This window comes from Drosophila elegans, unplaced genomic scaffold, assembly GCF_018152505.1.
Source record: "Drosophila elegans isolate 14027-0461.03 unplaced genomic scaffold, ASM1815250v1 contig_149, whole genome shotgun sequence".
Taxonomy (NCBI): domain Eukaryota; kingdom Metazoa; phylum Arthropoda; class Insecta; order Diptera; family Drosophilidae; genus Drosophila; species Drosophila elegans.
The window spans coordinates 17,406,207-17,424,865 of record NW_024545513.1 but is presented as its reverse complement, the minus strand read 5'-3'; the positions used below and the strand labels follow the sequence as shown (position 1 = coordinate 17,424,865).

General features: G+C 40.4%; 1 protein-coding gene across 2 annotated transcripts; it reads right to left on the bottom strand.

The window, feature by feature from the left end:
* Positions 1-3,000: 3,000 nt before the first annotated feature.
* LOC108145157 (segmentation protein Runt) lies at positions 3,001-6,222 on the bottom strand. Of its 2 annotated transcripts, none has more exons than XM_017270387.2 (2): positions 5,164-6,222; positions 3,001-4,610 (listed from the first exon to the last, which is right to left on the bottom strand). In XM_017270387.2, exons 1-2 carry the CDS (start codon positions 5,933-5,935, stop codon positions 3,766-3,768), a joined length of 1,617 nt encoding a protein of 538 aa, XP_017125876.1. In that variant the 5' UTR covers positions 5,936-6,222; the 3' UTR covers positions 3,001-3,765. The 2 variants fall into 2 exon arrangements, with proteins under 2 accessions (XP_017125876.1, XP_017125885.1); XM_017270396.2 differs by having other exon boundaries at positions 5,173-6,222.
* Between the last annotated feature and the right edge of the window lie 12,437 nt (positions 6,223-18,659).

Sequence of the window (18,659 nt, the reverse complement as noted above, 5' to 3'; positions counted from 1 at the left end):
TTTGTAAATCATTTCCATTTAGTTTTAGTTCTGGCATTATATTTAATGTTCAAATGACTTCTAGTTTTTATAATAATAAAACAGCGTTTTAAAGCTATTATTTTGAACACAGCTGTTTGAACATTTAAGAGCTATGTTCGGCCGTTTGATCATATTCTGTAAAAAGGGTACTTCCCTCAAAGGCAATTGCATTTCGTTTGGTCAAAATAAAAAATAAAGAAGAAAAACAAAACGAACCGCCTCATTTCGTTTGTAATTTGTTCGGGGGAAATTGGTAGGGAAAACTGGGAAGTGGGTGTACAACAGTTCATTTACCTTTCCTCTGACAAGCCCCCCGAATCTCAGGCCTCCACGTGCCTCTTTGTAATTTCTGGCCAACCATTTTCCATTGGCCATTTTTATATTTTCGGTTCATTTCGCTGGCCCCTCCTCCCATTCCCCGCCCCTTTGATTTTCCCCCCCATCCATCGCTCATTTTCCCCATTTTGTTGGTTTTGTTGTGTTTGGTTCCGCTAGCGATTCGATTCGTTTCGTTTCGCGTGGCGCGGATTCGTGTATCTTTTCACTGTGTATCTCTTTCGGCATTAATATCTGTATCTTTTTGTAGACATTTTTTGACGGACGCTCCAAACCGCCGGCAACCACACACAAGCAACCTCAGAAGCGACAACAATCAAAGCGATCAGTTCAAATCCAAGCATCTGCCGAAAGAACTATTTTAGTATTTATTTGTATACTTTAATGGAAACAATAACACCAAATGTTTAATACTACATATACCAACTTTTTGTAAAAATAGAAATAAGTAATAATAATATATATAATACTTTAAATGCATAAATGAAACACCAATCAAACTATACGTTCAGCAATGAATAATTCAACAAATACACCAATATAGGCAATTTTAAAAATTATGAACACCATATCATAAAAAATGTCAACCGACACAAATAAAAAATCAAATCATACAAGAAATTGAGTAAATAAATTAATAACAAAAATATAAAATTAACCAATTCACGAACAAGAGCACCAAATTTTACATGGAAAGAAAGAACAGCAAATAAATCGACAAAAATATAAAATTAATGCCAAACAAATTCAACAACATGCATAACAAAAAATACACCAACGCCAAAAATAAACGAACAAAAGCACAATTTTTTTTAAACAAAAAAAGGCGCCATTTACGCGTGGTTGCAAAAAAATTACAACGAAAACCCTGAAGGCTGAAAAAAACATGGGGAAAATTGTAGAACACATTGTGAAAATGTAAATTTTCCATTGATTAAATGCGAAAATGCAAGTGGTGGGCTGTTAAAATGGTGCGGTGGAAATCGGAGTGGAATCATTACGGCTTCCACTATTTTTCGGAAAAATATTTGAACAAATGCCGGGCACAAAAATTCGAAATTCGCAGCTTCAATCGAATTCAGTTGGATGAGAGGAATTACCCAAATAAATACATTTATTTTCAAACAAACGGAGTGTTAATATCATACTTATCTTTTGGGAAAGAGTTTTCATGGGATTGGATTTGTGAAAAACAGTTTCCCACTGGCGGCTCACCCACGGCGATTTTACCCGGTGAGAAACCCCATCGATCTGTCACCAAATCGAGGTCCTGTGACCTTGACCAATCGAAGGCAAGGTCGGGAGGCTGAAGCAGCAGCAGCAGCAGCGTTGGGTCGACCTTGACGGCCCACACAAACCAAAGGACCAAGGTGTTGACCAGCATAAGGAGACTGTGACTCTGATTCTGACTCTGACTGTGACTGTGACTGTGACTGAGACTGTGCGGTTAATGGCCTCGACAAATTTCACTGCGGTTGGCCAACTGCATCGCATCGCATTTCGGCATATCCTGTTGCCTTATATCTGCATCTGAGTCCTGGCTACGAAATCGAGTTAGTTATGCCAATTAATGCGACAATTGTCGCAAAGTGAACTCCTGCGGATCCAACGAGGTTCCCTAATCACCAATAATCCGCATTAATTGCCATCAATTTGGGCCTGGCCATGTCCATGTCCATGTCCATGTCCTGCGGTCAGCCGATGTCCTTCGATTTTCGAGGACCACCAACTCACACTGGATATTTGAGGATTTTGGAAATCGGTATATTTTCTGCATTAAACACAATTTTAGAAAATATAATTGTTAATTCAATGGTGAACAATTTTCAGAGGTATCAAATACGTTTAGTAATTTCTTTGTATTTCACATTGAAATAAAAATTAAAATATTCTTAGAATTCTTTAAATATTGCTGATTACAAAATTTGATAATTTAATACGACATTTCTGAGTAAAATAAGTTTAAATCAAACCCAGCCAATAAATGACTATACTTTTGATTTAACTCGCAATTCTATTTCTTATCATATCCGCTCTTTTGACGAGACTCAATCACTGTATTGATTGAAAACAAAAAAGAGATTCTCTAATGAAAGTAGCAGACACTATCGAAAGTACGCGTACTCGAGAGATAAAGTCAAGTGAAAATATTAATTCGCGGTTGGTTTTTCCATCTGATTTGGGTTGATAATGCATTTTTGGAATTTCTTAACTTTTGGGTAATTCTTGGCCATTTATTATCATTTGGTATGTTTCAGATGTCTGCTTGCCATTTATGATAACAAGAGGTTTTATTCTTTAATAAGGGAAATTCAAGTAATGTGCGTCATTTTTGTTTCCCCAAGATGAAATTCCAAAAAAAAACCAGTAGCACAAAAACTCTAGATGATTTATATAAAGTTTTCCCCTTATCAAAATGATGAGATGAACAATATATTTTTATGAAAATTATTGTTTCTAAAGAACACATACTTCTGCAAGGTTTAACGCTAAAAATGAATATAACTTACGTAAAAATATGAATTTTTCATAACTGTTTGAAATTCCAAGTTGCTTGTAGCTAAAGGAAATTTTGCTGAAATATTTGGATAACCTTTAAGAAAAAGAAAACAAATGATTGATATTTTTTGTAAATACTTTTCGTGTGTCATTTTTGTTTTTTATTTGGTTTTGTTTCAAATTCGATTTTTTGTGTTAGATTTCTTTTCGCGCTAAAACTTACGGCTAGACAAAAAAATTGATTTCTCGCTTAGACGACTAGTTAAACATAAAGATTAAAAATAGCTAAATTCGCATATATTATCGCATCGAAAAAAATGGGTACTCAAAAAAAAAAAAAACTAAAATAAAGTTGAGAGTGTTACAAACTAGTTTAGCTATGTACAAAATGTTTGGTGTTTGGTGAAATGAAATTGAACTAAAGTTGATTTTTTTTCTTTTTCTTTTTTCCTTTTTGGGGTTGAGCTATTTTGCTTTCGGCTGGGATTTGTAGAAAATCCTGGTGAAAATCGAGGGCCTGTTTTTCGAACTCGTCGCACGATTTTATGAATCCGAGCATAAAACTTCGCCGGAGTCTGAAGTTCAGGAGGGGGTCCTTTATCCATGTTCGCCGCTGCTAACTGCTAATGCTGGTGATGAATGATGAATGATGAATGGTGAATGGTGAATGATGTATCCTTCAATCCCAATGATGAGGCTGCTCCGTTTGCCGGCCGGAGGCGTCGTAACTTATAACACTATATCACAATTATAATTTTTGCCCGCTTGCCGCTCTGCGCCGCCGCTGTTTTATCACTTTGTTTTTTTTTCTTAATTTTTTCCCCTTGCCTACCACTCCAAAGATTTTGATCTGAATCTGGATCTAGATCTGGATCTCGTTGTGGATGTGGACCTGGTTTTTGGTGTCGATTAGTAGGGCCGCCACACGGTCTTTTGCTGAACGGCGGCGCTCTTGATCTTCGTGGTCGTCTCCGGCGATGGCTGGCGATGGTTGTTGGCCGCCGCTCCGGTTCCGCTCTCGTGGTAGAGCGGCTTCATGGCCGACGGAGCCTTGAGGTCGCAGCGCATGCGGAGCGGCGCCACATCGAGGCCCTTGTCCAGGTCGAACTCCGACTTGACCACGTCGATTTGCTCGTCATCGGAGTCGCCATCGGAGGCGGACTGCTCGTGGATCGAGCTCGTCTCGATCGAAGTGTTCAGCTTGAGCAGCACATGCTGTTGGGTGGGCGAGGAGCTGGATGGCCTCGAGGAGGCGGGGCTGACGTGGGCGGGATCGCCCTGGTGATGCAGTGCAGCATTGCGGGCCCGCAAGCCGGCGGCCGCCGCAAAGTTGTACGGATGGAAGGCATGGGGCGTGGCGGCCTTGGCGGCGGCTGCAGCTGCCACATGGTTGAACGGAAATTGGGGCATGGCATAGGGTGTGGCCGGAGCTCCTCCCGGTGGCGATGGCATCATGGCTGTAGGTTGACCCGCCGCCGCCGCCGCCGCCGCCGCTGCCGCCGGATGTGGATGGGAATGGGGATATTCGGCGGGCGATTGAACCGCCGACGAGGAGCTGGTGGCCACCGGATTGGGATTGGGCGACACCGACGACGTCGATGACTTGGCCAGCGCCGGATGATGCACCTGGGCCGCCTGGGCAGCCGCCTGGTGGCGGAAGTAGTCCGCATAGCCGTAGGTCATGTACGCCGCATCCAGCCAAGCGGGATTGAGCATGAAGGGATTGAACGCGCCGGGATGGGGATAGCCATAGCCTGGAAGGATGCAAAAAGGTGGAAAGAAATGAGTAAGGCACTCCACGGATTTCCTCAATGTTTTTATAAAAGGTTCGGGTGGGCGGAAAGGCGTTTAGGTTGTTGGGAAAATGCTTTGAGGATCATTCAAAATGCTTAAAACTTTTGGCTTATTAGAGAAATTATTTAAACAAAGGTAATGGCTTTCAAAAACTATTTAAGCATGTTTTTTATTTTTTAATTTATAATGCCTTAAAAGAGTATATGATTAAAGTGTTTAATATGCTAATCATATATTTCAAGAATATGCTTAGCAAATGAGGGACTTTTTTATAAATAGTTTAGACATTTGAAGAATGATTAGAATAAATAGTTTTTTAAAATTGATTTAAGCTTCAGAAGATTGTTTTAAAAACGATTGAATCTTTTTGTTTAAAGTTTATGAAATTAGAAATAGACAGTGCAATATTCGAAATTTGTGTAGCAGTTGGAAAGTGGTTCTTTGGAAGAGTGGAGGGGAAGGATCTTTGGGAGTGGATTGAACTGAAAACATAATGGAAACTAAAAAACTCACTTTGCTTACTTCTTGGCTCCCGTGGCCCGTCGACGGTCACCTTGATGGCCTTGCTGTAGCTGGCGATCTGCACGGGATATGTGGCAATGGTGATGGTCAGCGTGAAGGATTTGCCCCGTCCCGACCTTCCCACGAACCGCAGATCGTTGAACTTGGCCACCTGGTTCTTCATGGTCGTGGTGCAGTTCCTCAGCTCGCCGCAGTAGTTCTCATCGTTGCCGCACTTGATCGAGACGAGGGTGCCATCGGGCACATCGTCCAAAGCGATCACCTTGAAGGCGCCGGGCAGCGACTTGTTGGACCGCCAGTGGTTGGGCAGGGCGCTGCACAGGATCGACGGTGAGCCGGTTTGGGCCAGCTCACCGTGATATTCCTGCAGCATCTCGTGCAGACTGGCGAACATATCGGTCATCGAGCTGGGCATTTTGGCCGAATTCTGTGGACTGCCGTTGTTCGTCGTCGTCGTCGTCGTCGTTGTCGCCGTCGTCGTCGTCGCATTGGTGGCATTGCTGCTCGAGCTGGTGTTGTTGTTGTTTGTACTGAGATCCGGGGTCGAGCTGCCCGTGGAGCTGGCCGAATGGGTGCTGGTATTGGCCAAGTTGGCCAAATTGGCCAGGTTGGCGGCGGAGGGAGGATGGGAGGCGATGGCCGCTGCATGGCCCTGATGTGAAGCGGCTGCTGCGGCTGCTGCGGCGGCTGCTGCTGCGGCGGCGGCGGCGGCCAGGACCTGTGTGTTGTTGGCCACCATCGTTGGACCCGCTGGCAGATGCATCTCGTATCCGAATGTCGTAATCCTTGCAGTGGCTTAGTTCCAATTTAGTTAATTGCTTTCCTTTGCTTTCACTTCACTTTCACGCGGCTCACTTGGAAAAAATATTCTGTTTATGTTTCTCAAATTGTTCGCGATTTCGAACGGGATTTCGAATGGTTTTCGAATGTTATGGGTATAGTTTTGTGTGTGTGTGTGTTTTCGAAATCGTTTCTCTGTGCGTTCTCGACACGCTAAAGTCGCTGAGTGAACTGATTCTCTGCTGCGATCGTTGGCAGTATTTAAAGTGGAATGCGCTGCTCGCCGCCGCTGCCGACGTCGCTGTCGACGCCCGTATGCGCCATCTCGCTTGCTCCACGGCGGCCATCTCGCTCTGTCGCATTATCCTGGGGCGGTATGGTGGTGTGGTTGGCTACCTACGCACACTGGCGCGATTTTAAGGGTGCCGGGGCAGGTATATATCGGTATATCGAGCAACCACCATTGCCGCCGCAACAACAACCACAGCAAAAAATTTCCCATTTTTCCATTGCGGTCTCTCTGTGTGTCCATGTGTGTGTGTGTGTGTGCTTGTGTGTGTGTGTGAGAGAGAGAAGTCGCTTGTTACTTGTGGCCAAAGAGGAAAAAACAAAAAAAAAAAAAGAATAAAACAAAAAGAAGGAGGAAAAAAAATCACATGGGTGAGAGCGAGAGCGAGCGATGGCCTGGAAATTGCACCAAAGAAAAACTCAAAAAAGAAATACACCGAGACTTTCCGCTCTCTCTCTCTGTCGCTCTCTCACTCTCTCTCTCTCTCCCTCTCGTTTTCCCCACAGGCGGTCTGGAAAATGTGTGTGTTTTCCTTTTCTTCGTTTTTATTTTACTTTTTTTTTTTTTTCGCCACGCACGCCAAAAGAAAACGGCCGTGCAACAGTTTCCCATTTTCCACTTCCAGCGGCGCGCGTGTTTTGCCGGCCCTCCTGCAGAGGGGCGTCCTGGAGGGGGCGTGGTAGGGGTCGGGGGCGGTGGCGGTACAGGTAGGCACCCATGGAATGACAGGGTGGAGGGGGGCGGGGGTGCCATAGAGTGTCCTGCCGACAGGACATGAGGACTCAATTAGCCAGAGGGAAGGAGGGATCGCGGGGCGAAATTATCATAAATATTATCACAATACAAGAGGGATCAAAGGATGGAACTCGGGAAAATTAAGGATCATAAGTGATATGAACATTAATCTTAAATTTGTGATATATCAATTAAATGGACTTAAACTTGGGGTAAACATTAAAATAATTCATTTTTTTTTTGCCAGGAAAAGAAACAAAAGTAAATTTAAATACTATCTTAACATAAAAATATTATTTAATTAAAATTCTATAGAAACTCAAAAATGGACTCGGAAAACAAATGAAAATATTAATTCTATAAGAATCTAATATTCACAACACTAAATGGATGTATTGATATTATAATAATAAAGGGTCACAAAATATTATGCAAAAAAAAATACTTTGCTCAAAAAGAAAATTATTAAAGGTGCAATTCGACATCTTAAAATTAGGCATATCAATTTAAATGAGAACATAAAACACTTTAAGATTATTTCTAATATTTTTATTGCAGTCTTTCGGGCTTAATGGCCTTAAGATGTTTATAAAGTGTTAACTTACTTATAGTGCAAAGATAATTTATAAAAAATAATACTAAAACTTACATTTAATTCTCAGAATTTGGTAATGATTTTGATACAACCTTTTCTCTTTACCTCTTATATCATATAAGGAAAATGAATTGTATCCCTTTAATAACTATAAATCATATCATATTAAATAATAATACATCTGAATTTGCACGAATTACATTTCTTTGTTTGCAAATGTCCCAAAAATTAGTGTGTTATTCAAAATAAACAGAAATCTTTGACTGATCACATTACGGAGTACTGATCCCACATCCCACATCCATTGTTGCCCAATGTTTTACATCGATTCCGCCCAAATTTACTCCATTCAAGCTGATCCCCTAACAGATCAATCTCGAAACTTGATCAACTGATCGGTGATCTGCGATCTGGATCTGGATCTAGATCTATCCAAGTAACACCCATTGTGAGGTCCGGTCTGTGCCGGATACTATCTAAAACTCACTGCCAGCGATCTCTCTACGGATCGACTTAATCCTAATGCTGATCGGGGCGATTATCTGGCGATTAGTCGTGTAAATATTTGTGCGCCCTCTGTTCACGTGGCGCAATCCTCTTCGATTTCATTTCCATTTTCGCTGCCTGCGATCGCCGATCGCCGATCGCCGATCCTTGATTGGATCAGGTTTAGCTAGCTGATCGGATTTAATCTGACCCGGAAGTGTCATACTTGGAATACGTTTAATCCCCTACGCCTCTGCAGGCTATCTATTCAAAAATTATTGCGTAAAATTTGGTATAAATAAATCAGTTTTGTTTCCGCTAAAAATAATACCTTTATTTCATGTTCTATTTAGGAAAAATTAATATTTTGATGCCTTCAAATTAAATAGGAGGTCAAATTTCTTTTAAGTATTTAAAAAAAATATATATATATATAGTGCTGTTTCTTAAAATGTTGTTTTACGATTTATTTACTACATTTTTACAGTAAAAGCTAGTAAAGAAAATGATATTCTTACTAGCTTTTACTTTACTGTTTTCTTACAGTTTTTATATTACAAAAATTTTAATTTATATTTGACTTCTATTTAGAACCATCATTCAAGAAATCAATTATGATATTGTTTTTAGGATACAAGCGGTTAGGGCGATAATTACTTTACATTTGAGTGTAAAACTAGTTCCCGTGTCTTTAAAAGATGGTAAGAATTATGTTTAATTTCTTGAAATACTTTATTTTTTTATATTAATTTTATCTCTCTCTTTTTTAAGACACTTTTCTAGCAGTGCAGCTCAAATCAAGTGCTTGACAGGCCAAAAAATTGCGGCCCACCAAAACAACCTTAAAAACGAGGCCACACAGGACCCAAATTTTTGTTGTTCATCAAGGGGTCTGTGGGGAGGGGGTTTGGCAGAGGACTTTTCCAGAATGTGGGAGGAAGTGAGAATGTAGGGGAATGAGGGGAACCACGAGGCAAGACCAACCAAAATGTCGCGAGAACGCGCCGCTCTCAGCTGGACATTATGGACGCACACTTCCAGTAAATCCAGTAAATCGGCAGCGCTGCCTTTTGTACGTGCGCGGCCGCTCGCTGCGAAGGACCTCGTGTCCTTTCGATTCCTACACCGATACGGACCGACGGACCCACGGACCGATTCTATATTCCATATCCCCGGGACATATATGACCGGGGCCGGCAGGTTAGCAATGTTTGCGACGGTCGTGCGACAAGGACGCGATTGCTAAAGGTTGAGATTCTCGGTAAATCAGCGCTCCTGTCGTCGCTCCTTGGATCCTGCTGCGATTCCTTGGCAATTTGCGACAGAAGCCGTTGCAGCACGCGCATCGCAAGGATCCGCAGGATCGCAAAAATCAGTTAGTACCTGGCAAGGATGCGTTTACACGCAGACTGGCCCACAGGAGCCAAAAAGGATCAACCCTTTTTTATTGGCCCACTTTTGCTATGCTTTTTTGCGGATCCCCAAAAAATAGGGAAAATCTATGGTTTAACTGCATGCCCAAAGTACCTGAACGCAGTTGTACACCAAAATATGGCACCTCAAAACAGGTAGTCCAACCGCGCAATCTTAATCCTTTGCTTATGAAAGTCAATCGCCCGGATTAACCAACACGCCCCGCAAATATTTTGGCCGATTAGCCGCCGCCACGGGTCATAAAATATGGGCAAAAAAAAATTAAGTACGACCATCTGATATTGACTACCTGTTGACCAAAAACACTCCGGGTTTCACTTTTTAGTGGGTGCTACAAATATTTAAAGAAAAATAACATTGCTGGGAATATAAATTTACGCAAAGATAAATAATAATAATAATAAATCATATTCAACAAACAAAAGATGTGTATTTAAATCTAGAAATATCTATTAATATGTCGTTTAATTCTAAACAAATTATAACCCAAATCATGACTTAAATAAATAAATAAGTATGAAATATTTTTGAATAAGATTAAACAAATTAAAAAGTTTTTGGAATTTAAAAAGAACAGACTTACCCCAATCAAAGATCACCAAATATTGCTTATAAAAGCATAGATTGAAACTATTTTTTTTGGAACTATCCCGACGTACTTAACACCTCTCTGACTAACGTTATAAGGGATATGCAAATTCCGTGCTTATCTCGAATAAAGAACGCCGAAATGAATTCTCCCATCGAAACAGCGATCGATGGTAGATCTGTGAATTCTCAATTCTCACAAGCGAGCACCGCTATCAACCCCCAATTGCAATTACCATTCCGATCATTTGCATTGTATATATTTATATAAATATGCAAGAGCCCTCCCTTTTGGCAGAAGGAGATGGCGATATGGGGAGCGAAAGAGAGGGCACAGTGATGGAGGGGGGTGGGGGTAACCGCAGAGATCAGCCAACCGTTGCCGAGCAGATGGCACATGAAAATACCAGACATCCAAGGGGGATGATTTATTAATAGAGCGAGCGGTAAGCGATCGTACCAGATAGCGAGAGAGAAGGAGAGAGGTGAAACAATTAGAAAGAGACAGCCATACGCGATCGTAGCTCCGCCTTCTTCACATGGAGCTCTTCGCTCAGCCGTTAACTAGGCAATACTAAGTTCACAGGGATCCCAGAACACGAGGAGTCCTTTAAAAAGGAAAACAAAAGCAAGGAGTGGAAAACGCTGGCACCATGGAAATTCCAGTGGCGCAGGGGAAATTCTCAGAGTAAAGCAAAAATATAAACACAAAAGCGACTGCCAATCGAGGAACATTCTTATACTCTTTATTTTCGGAGGTATCAAACTGTTGTCAATAATAAAATAGAACTAAATAATATGAAATAAATTAAATAAAAGATTTTCAAAAATATATTTAACTCCAAAAATGTTTGTCCGCCTAACAAATTATAATTGTTTAAAGATGCTGAAAGCTTTTTATTTTTAACAAGGCATTGAAAATATATAAACAACATTAAAAATCATAAGGAATATTTTATTTGACATTCTATTTCTACGGTTACTAATAGATTATAATTATGGATATTATTTAGCAATTAGCAATTAAGATAACAAATAATTAAGGATAAAGTGAGTGTGAGGCAAATTAAAATATATAATAAATAAAATAAAAATTTTGAAATTATGCATTATTGCGGGCTTAATTTCAAGTGAAAAGCTAATAATAATTTTTTTTACAAACGAAAGAAGTAAGAATAATTCATGCAAACAATTGTTTTGCATTTAAAACGTATTTTTGATGATAAAAAATACAATTATTTTGTTTTTCACACATAACAGAAATAAAACACCTAAAAACCATACAGAAATAAAAGAAAGGGTCAAGGATAGTGTATTTTAAAATTTGTACCGCCAAATTCCACACTGTTTTTTATTTACAAAAAAAAGCAGTGGGAAAGCGGAAAAGCGGACTGCGCTGCGGCAGCGCCGCAACTGCGACTGCGGCGTTGTGTAAGTGAATTGTGGTTTGTTGTTTTGGTTGTGGCGCAGGCAGCTGCGCTGGCAGCGACGTCGGCAGCGGTTTTCCCCGCCCCCCCGAAACACCCCCCGCCCCTCCGGCGACGGCCTTCAACCCTCGGAAAAAATTACACCACAGCCGGTTCACCACTTTCCATTGGAAAACGCTTGTTTGAGTGATTTTTTTTCTGCGTTTTGGGGGTGTGTTTTTTTTTTTCGTGTGGTGGAAAACGGGGAATGAGCGTGTTTCGGGTTTCCTTCTGTTTTTCTTTTTTATTTTCTCCTTGCTCGGTTTTTGTTTTTTCTGCTTTGCCTTTGCGACACTCCCACAAAATTGTGTTTTGGTTAGGTGCCCATGCATTGGCTGGCTTTCCACCGTTTTCCACATAGTTTTCCGGCTGCCAGCTGTTCTTTGGCCCGTGTGCGGTACTCTTTCTTGGCCGAATCCTTGAATCCTTGAATCCCCGAATCCTTGGGACACATGTCACGGACTTTTCACCGATCATTTTCCCTCCAACTTTGCCCCTCTTTATTTACTTTTCTAACAATTGATATTTGGCAGTAGCAGCGATCCGTAACCATTTTGAATGGACTTTCTTTTGGGCCCGCGACAATTAGCCAAGGAACGAAAATGGAAGAGGGAAAACTCTTATGAGAAGACGGGGAAAATTCGTCTAAATGGTGGGGGAAAAATGCAGCTGTTCGATTGGCGTTGAAATCCTAATGATCTTCGGTGATTCTTACAAATGTCATCTACAAATTGTTAAAAAAAAACATCCAAAAAAATAGAAAACTCTAAAAGAAAATCGGAGGAGTGTGTAAGTTGTTTTTGTTTGTTGACACAACAATGGATCTTTGGTTATGTTTTTTGGGCTGCCTCTGATCGAATGACATTTATTTTAATCATCGGCATCGCTTTATGGTTTTGTTTGTTTTGGATATTTATATAAAAGACATATTTTTTCAAAATGCTAAAGGAAAAAATAAATCCAGTCTTCTTAGTGTAGTTTGCTTTACTTAAACTTACTAATGACTTACTATTTTAATTTTACTGATTACGTATTAAAATTCTTGTTTTTGTTGAAAGTTTTCTTAATGATCTTTCTACTTCGGCACCATCCTTCCACTAATTTTTCTCAGCCGATTGTTGTTGAATAAATTTCCCACCAAAGTATCCTCCATTTTACGCATATTACCCGGCCCTTTTTTTTTTTTGCATTTTCTGAAACCCCTATTTCCCATGTCTCCCTGGCGCTAACTTCTGAACTGCAACTTTTGGCTTTATATGGATATATGTATATACATTGCAATCGCGTCTATATAGAGCACGCTCCGCACACACATGCCCTCGAGTTTTGATGGACAGACAATGTGCAGATTAGAGCTGGAAATCCGTTAAGTCCGCCCCGACGAGTGCGTCCTTAATGCGATTGCGACCCCTTTTTGTTGATAACCGGCGGGAAACCGAATCGCAACGTAACAACGGAACCAGTTTTCACATCTATTCCCGTTTAATATGTAAAAAAGAAACACACTCTGGCTGGGTATCAAATTTCGCATAATTGGCGGCCATTTTGAAGTGGCATATGCCGCAGTTATTTGGTTGTAGGGTATTTGTGACGTGGAATCGGGTGGTTTGAATCGTCGGAGACTTGGCTCCTCCGCTTCACCTCATTCTCCCAGCTTTTCACAATTTTTTGCATTTTTTCCTGGCATTTTCCCCACTTTTCCAGCTACTCTTGCATTTTTTTCCTTTCCGGGCAGGGGCTTAGGCGAAAGAAGGGGTTTTATATGGTAGTTACACACTTTATATATTCAATTCTCATCTTTTTTCTAATTTGTTTCGATTCTAAAATATTATTTTCCATGTATTTATCATAATATATAATTTACTTATATTAATATAACAGTTTGATTTGGCTCATTAAGGGTATAAAGTCCTTTGTTTTTTCTGTATTGTACTAATAAATGAATGAACTAAAATATTATTAAGTTAAATTCATTAGATGCTGTCCGTTCCTTATTAACAACATTAGTTATTTATTTACTTAGGATGGCTAATAGCAACACGTTATGATTGCTGTAAAACCAAGCTTGATTTTGGATAAAATGGAAATCGAAGGACCTCGCTATGGCTTCGCCCCCCTGAAAAAAGGACGCCCTTGTGCCCTTCGCGGCTCCATGACAACTCTTTTTTACCAAGTTTGTTTCGCTCTCGCTTCCTCCGCAACGCCCCGTCTCTTTCTGGCCCGTCTCTCTGGCTGGAAAAAGCGGAAAAACAGAGAGCGCGTCTTGGAAAATGCTCCTGTCCGCCGACCGTTTCGTGTTTCATTTTTGTTGCCGCCGCCTTGTATTGCTTCTTGTTTTTTTTTTGTTTTTTCGTTTCTGCCCCCCCGTTCCTTTTTCCACCCCGAAAAAGCCAGACACCGAGTGGGTTAAAAGGGGTGGTCCCGTGGCGGCACTGGGGACGCGCGGGGGTTAAGGGCTGCGGCAGCTGCGGCCACAAAACTAGTTTGGCTTTGGCTTTGCCAGTAAGCGAAAGAGAGAGGAGAGTGAGAGAGACAGAACGAGAGGTCCTTGGGCGATCAGAGAGAGACAGTGCGAGCGAGGGGCGGGGGTTAAACCATATTTTCCACCCACTTTTCTGGTTTCTCCTCTGGCCGGCCGTCTTAGCCCGCCAAGGGTTGCAAATCAAAACGCGGTTTGCTGGTTTGTATTTCTGGCCAAAGTCGTCGTAACTTTTCAAGCATCTCCGCGCGGAAAAGAGACGGGCAGTCGATGTGAAAGCGAGACAGGGACAACAATTTGAGGGGAGAGGGGGTTCAAAATAAAAGCAAGTAAGCAATGCTCGACAATAAAGAGTTCTCAGCGCCATTATTGACACTTGGGTGCACCGAAACCAAAACGCAATTTGCTTATTATCACAAAAGTTCAGTTAATATAACAAATCTTTAATTTTTAATTTTTTTATCGGCTGTAAAAATTAAATACATCTATTGTAGGTAACTATTTTGTTTTTGTAATTCACGCACATTCTCAGCACACCTCTTTTAGAATAAATAAATTTATATAAATATATCTTTAAGCCCACTTTTTTTTAATACGTAATACTTTTATAAAGAATTCTTTTTCTATAGTTATGGCTATTCTGAAAAAAAAAACTTTTGTACACCCTTGTTTTAATAGCATATAATTAAATTCAGATTAAAAAAAAAACCTTTTCAATAAATGAAAAATGCATGCTCTATGTTTGCTTAATTCTTGAGGAAATCATTTTAGTTTTTTTACTTCTCATATTCTTGCACATGCAAAAATGATTGAAAAAGCTCATAATTTTGAACAGTGTTTGCTGTTTGCCCCCCAGCACCCCACATCAAATTTAACCCCTCTCACTGGAAGTTGTCAACTTGTATGCATAATTGCCTTGAATTTTTATGCCCAACTTTGCGCAGTTTTTTACGCTCTCTCTCTCACTCACTCTCTGCCAAATATGTCACCTTCTCTTTCGTACCCCCTATCGCCGTCTCCCTCTCTTGGGGTTTGGCTTGGGCACTGTGGGGTTAAGCCATTTGTTTGCCGTTCCGTTGTTTGTGTGCAATTTTAGTTTGGGATTTTCGTGGCATTTTTGTGGCCTTTTGTCTGGTTAACCGTGGTTGGTTATTGGTCAACACAGAAAGAGATGGGGCGATCAAGTGGGAAAGAGAGGGCATTAGTGTGGGGGGAAGAGAGAGAGAGTGAGAGCGAGTGGGGCGAAAGTTTGTCAATGGTGTAAACCGCTAAAAAAATATTGACTTGACCAAAATGCTTGATTAACTCCCGCCTCGATTTAAATACGCACATTTAATCAGTGGGTAAACATTGAAATCACCACAGCAGAAATTTATGACTACCACAAGGTATGGAAAAAATCACAACAGCTTTAATTCCTCTAGGGATGTCGATATTGATGGAGAAAAATGTGTACAATTAAGAGAAATGTGAATGTTTTATATCTGCCGATATAATAATAGTTAATAGTTAAATCTTTATCATTTTCAAATTGATTTCAAGATATTATTTATATTAATAATAAAAAAAAATAAAATATGCCATTAAAGCCACTATTTAAATTAATTTTATTATTATTTTTGCAAGTTGTTGAACCAATAAAATAATCAACCTTCAATTACTTTCCCATCGAATTTCCATTTACGGCACCTCAAAAACGCGCTGCTCGAATTTTTTACACCTCAACCGCAAAATATAAAAAGAAAGAAAGAAGAACACTGGACGAAAAAAAGACGATCAGCGTGGACAAAGGACGATCAAAATTGTGGCTAAAAAGCCAAAGCCAAAAGGACAATGGGACGTGTCCATAAAACGCTTGCTCTACTTTTTTGACCAATTTTTAGTGCAGTTTTTTGTGAGGCCATCGTTTTTTCTATGGCCCAACAATGGCGAGGATCGCTTCCAGCTAAGGACGAAGGATCCTGTGCAGCAATTATGCGGAAATGCAGAGCAGGAATTCTCAACTTTGCTACAGTTTTTTTTTTCTTCGCCCTCTGTTTGTGTTTTATGGCCGGGCTTGTTAAAAAAGAATCATAAAAATTATTTAGATCTAGATCAGGTCCTCAGCGAGCGGCTCATAAATCTGGGCGAAACGAAAAACGAAACACGAAATACTGACCTACAATTGGCGAAATTCTCAGAAGTCAAAGGACTTGCGTAATAATTTGCATTTTTTCAGCGCACCATTTAGAAGGAATTTTTTGTATTTAGCCGTGTGGGCCGCTCTTCTTTTTGCGCTTCATTCATGGGCCCACTGGAATTGGCCTAAAAATTACCTAAGATGTGTAAAACGAGAGCAGCCATAAAGGACCCTAAGAGCATCCTGCTGCGCCGGTGTCCTACTTTTTTGCATGCTTGCATGTTTTTCGAGCAATAAAAATCCTGTCCTGTCGTCGAGAATTTCCGAATTTTTTTCGCCCTAAAAAGATTGGAGGGAGCCGAAGATTCGAACTAATTGAGGCGGGTGGTGAGTGCCTCTTTATGATGGATTGATCCCTAAACGATCCCTCTCGCCCCTCGCCTGACCTCATAAAAATTTCCAAAAAATAAAATAAAGAACTTACTGCTGACCAAAAAAAAAAAAAGAAGGAAATAGAACACTAAAAACTGGTCAGAAAACTGGAGCAGCTAGAGGGAAAATTGGATGTTTTTTTTGCCCTGCCAGCGCCACCTGCTGTTTATTGCCAACATGTCGCGATTTTTTTGTTTGCTACACCGAAAAAAAACAGGAGGTGGGTGGAGCGCGAGCGCCTGTTAACATTCTAACCCCCAAAAAGCAGCGAGCTGCTCGTTAAAGCCGGCAAAAAAAAAACAAACTGAGGAGGAAACAACGAAGGAAGTGGGGAATTCTTGTTGTGTTAATAATTTGACATTTTATTTGTCAAAAGCAAAACAAAACAAAAACAGCGGGGTAAACAATCAAAAATGCCAACACTTGGGCTATAAAAAAAAGCGCAAGGAAAGCGGAAAATGGAAAACCCTGCTTCCTTCAGCCGGCGTGAAAAGTTTGCACAAAGGGATTTATGACAGTAGTCGAGTGGGAAAAATGTGCAAATTCACAAATTATTCTCATCTAGAGTTGCGCAAATCGTTCTCATAACAGTTTTTACAATTTTCTTAATCAAGGGTTAAATCTGGCAAGCATTTAATTAAGAAAATTAGAAATTGTATTCGAAGGGTTGAAGTTGCAAGGAATTCAAAAAAAGTATTGAATAACATATTTAATCAAGTATTAATCAATTGTTTATTTTTGCAGTAGCTAATGCAAGCCAATCGGAAGGTATTTAACCACCAGTTAATAACTTTTATGCTTTTGTTGAGGTTATTTTCCCATTTTGATGTTCATCGTTCTCCATTTTGTAACCCTAAGCCATAAATAAAATCAAATAACCCTTAAAAATGTTTCCCTGATTAACCCAAACAAATTGCAGTTCGATATGGGAAAATCGACGAATAAAGGTAAAGTTTTACAGGCATTCTGCATTTGCATTGACCCTTCTGCGCAACCGAAACCGAAACCCAAACTGCTCCCCACAGAATGCTAAAATAAAACCCCAAACGGAATCAAAGTACTCCCCCGATAAAGCGCATAATCGCTAAAAATTCTCATGTTCATGTAATTTGTTTGGCATTCGAGTTGGGATTGGTTTCTGGGGACTGGGGTTCGGAGGTGTCATAATATATGGACACCGATTGCATAAGGCTCTTCACACACTCACAGGTGACGGCGGCTGTTTTATAGGGTGTTATGGGGTATATTTTGGAACAAATCTAATTTGTTAAAATTAATTTCAATAGGAGAACAACATATGCTAAATATTGTTATTTATTTATTTTGTTTAACCATTGTAGGTTTATTATTTATATAATATATACCATAATATCTCTAGCTTCCATCATACATTAAATTAAATTTATAAATATTTTTTAAGCGGTGCGTAAACTTTTTATAAGTCGTAATCTAGTTTGTATGAAATTTGTCTTAAGTATACTTTTTAATGTGTTATTTATATGAAATAAATTTACAAACTTAAATCTTAAGCGAATTTAAATTTAACTTTGTAAGCTTTTCAAAATATATTTTGTAGATATAGGGTATCTCTGAGGTCCTCAAAGTCCTCTTTAATTTGGTGACTCGTTTGTATGCTTAGCATGATTACATTGGGCTACCCCCAAAGTTGAGTTTCCGCATGCAAAACGTTTCGTGTTCAGTTGTTGTTTATTTATTCGCGCCTCCCGTTGCAAAGTAATCCTTTCCGGGGCTGCAAGTGCTCAACTGCCATTTTCCCCCTTTGCCAGTTTCCGCCCCTCCCCGCTTTTCACCGCTTTTCCCCGCTTTTACCGCCTTTTCCCTTCCTTTCACCTTTCTTGGCCCTGTTTGCTGACATTTTCGCGTTTCGGGTTTGTCAGCAACGTCCTTGCCGGCTGTCATTCCATTTTGCATTCACAAGGGGCCGTGGCAAGGGGGCGGGGGGCGTGGAAAATGGGGGTGCGATTTCCCGAAGGGGGTGTGGGGTTTTCGCCAACACTCAAGCAACACAAAAGGTGATTGCGATTGCGAATTCCGTTGACGTTTTTATGGCGCATTCAGTAAAC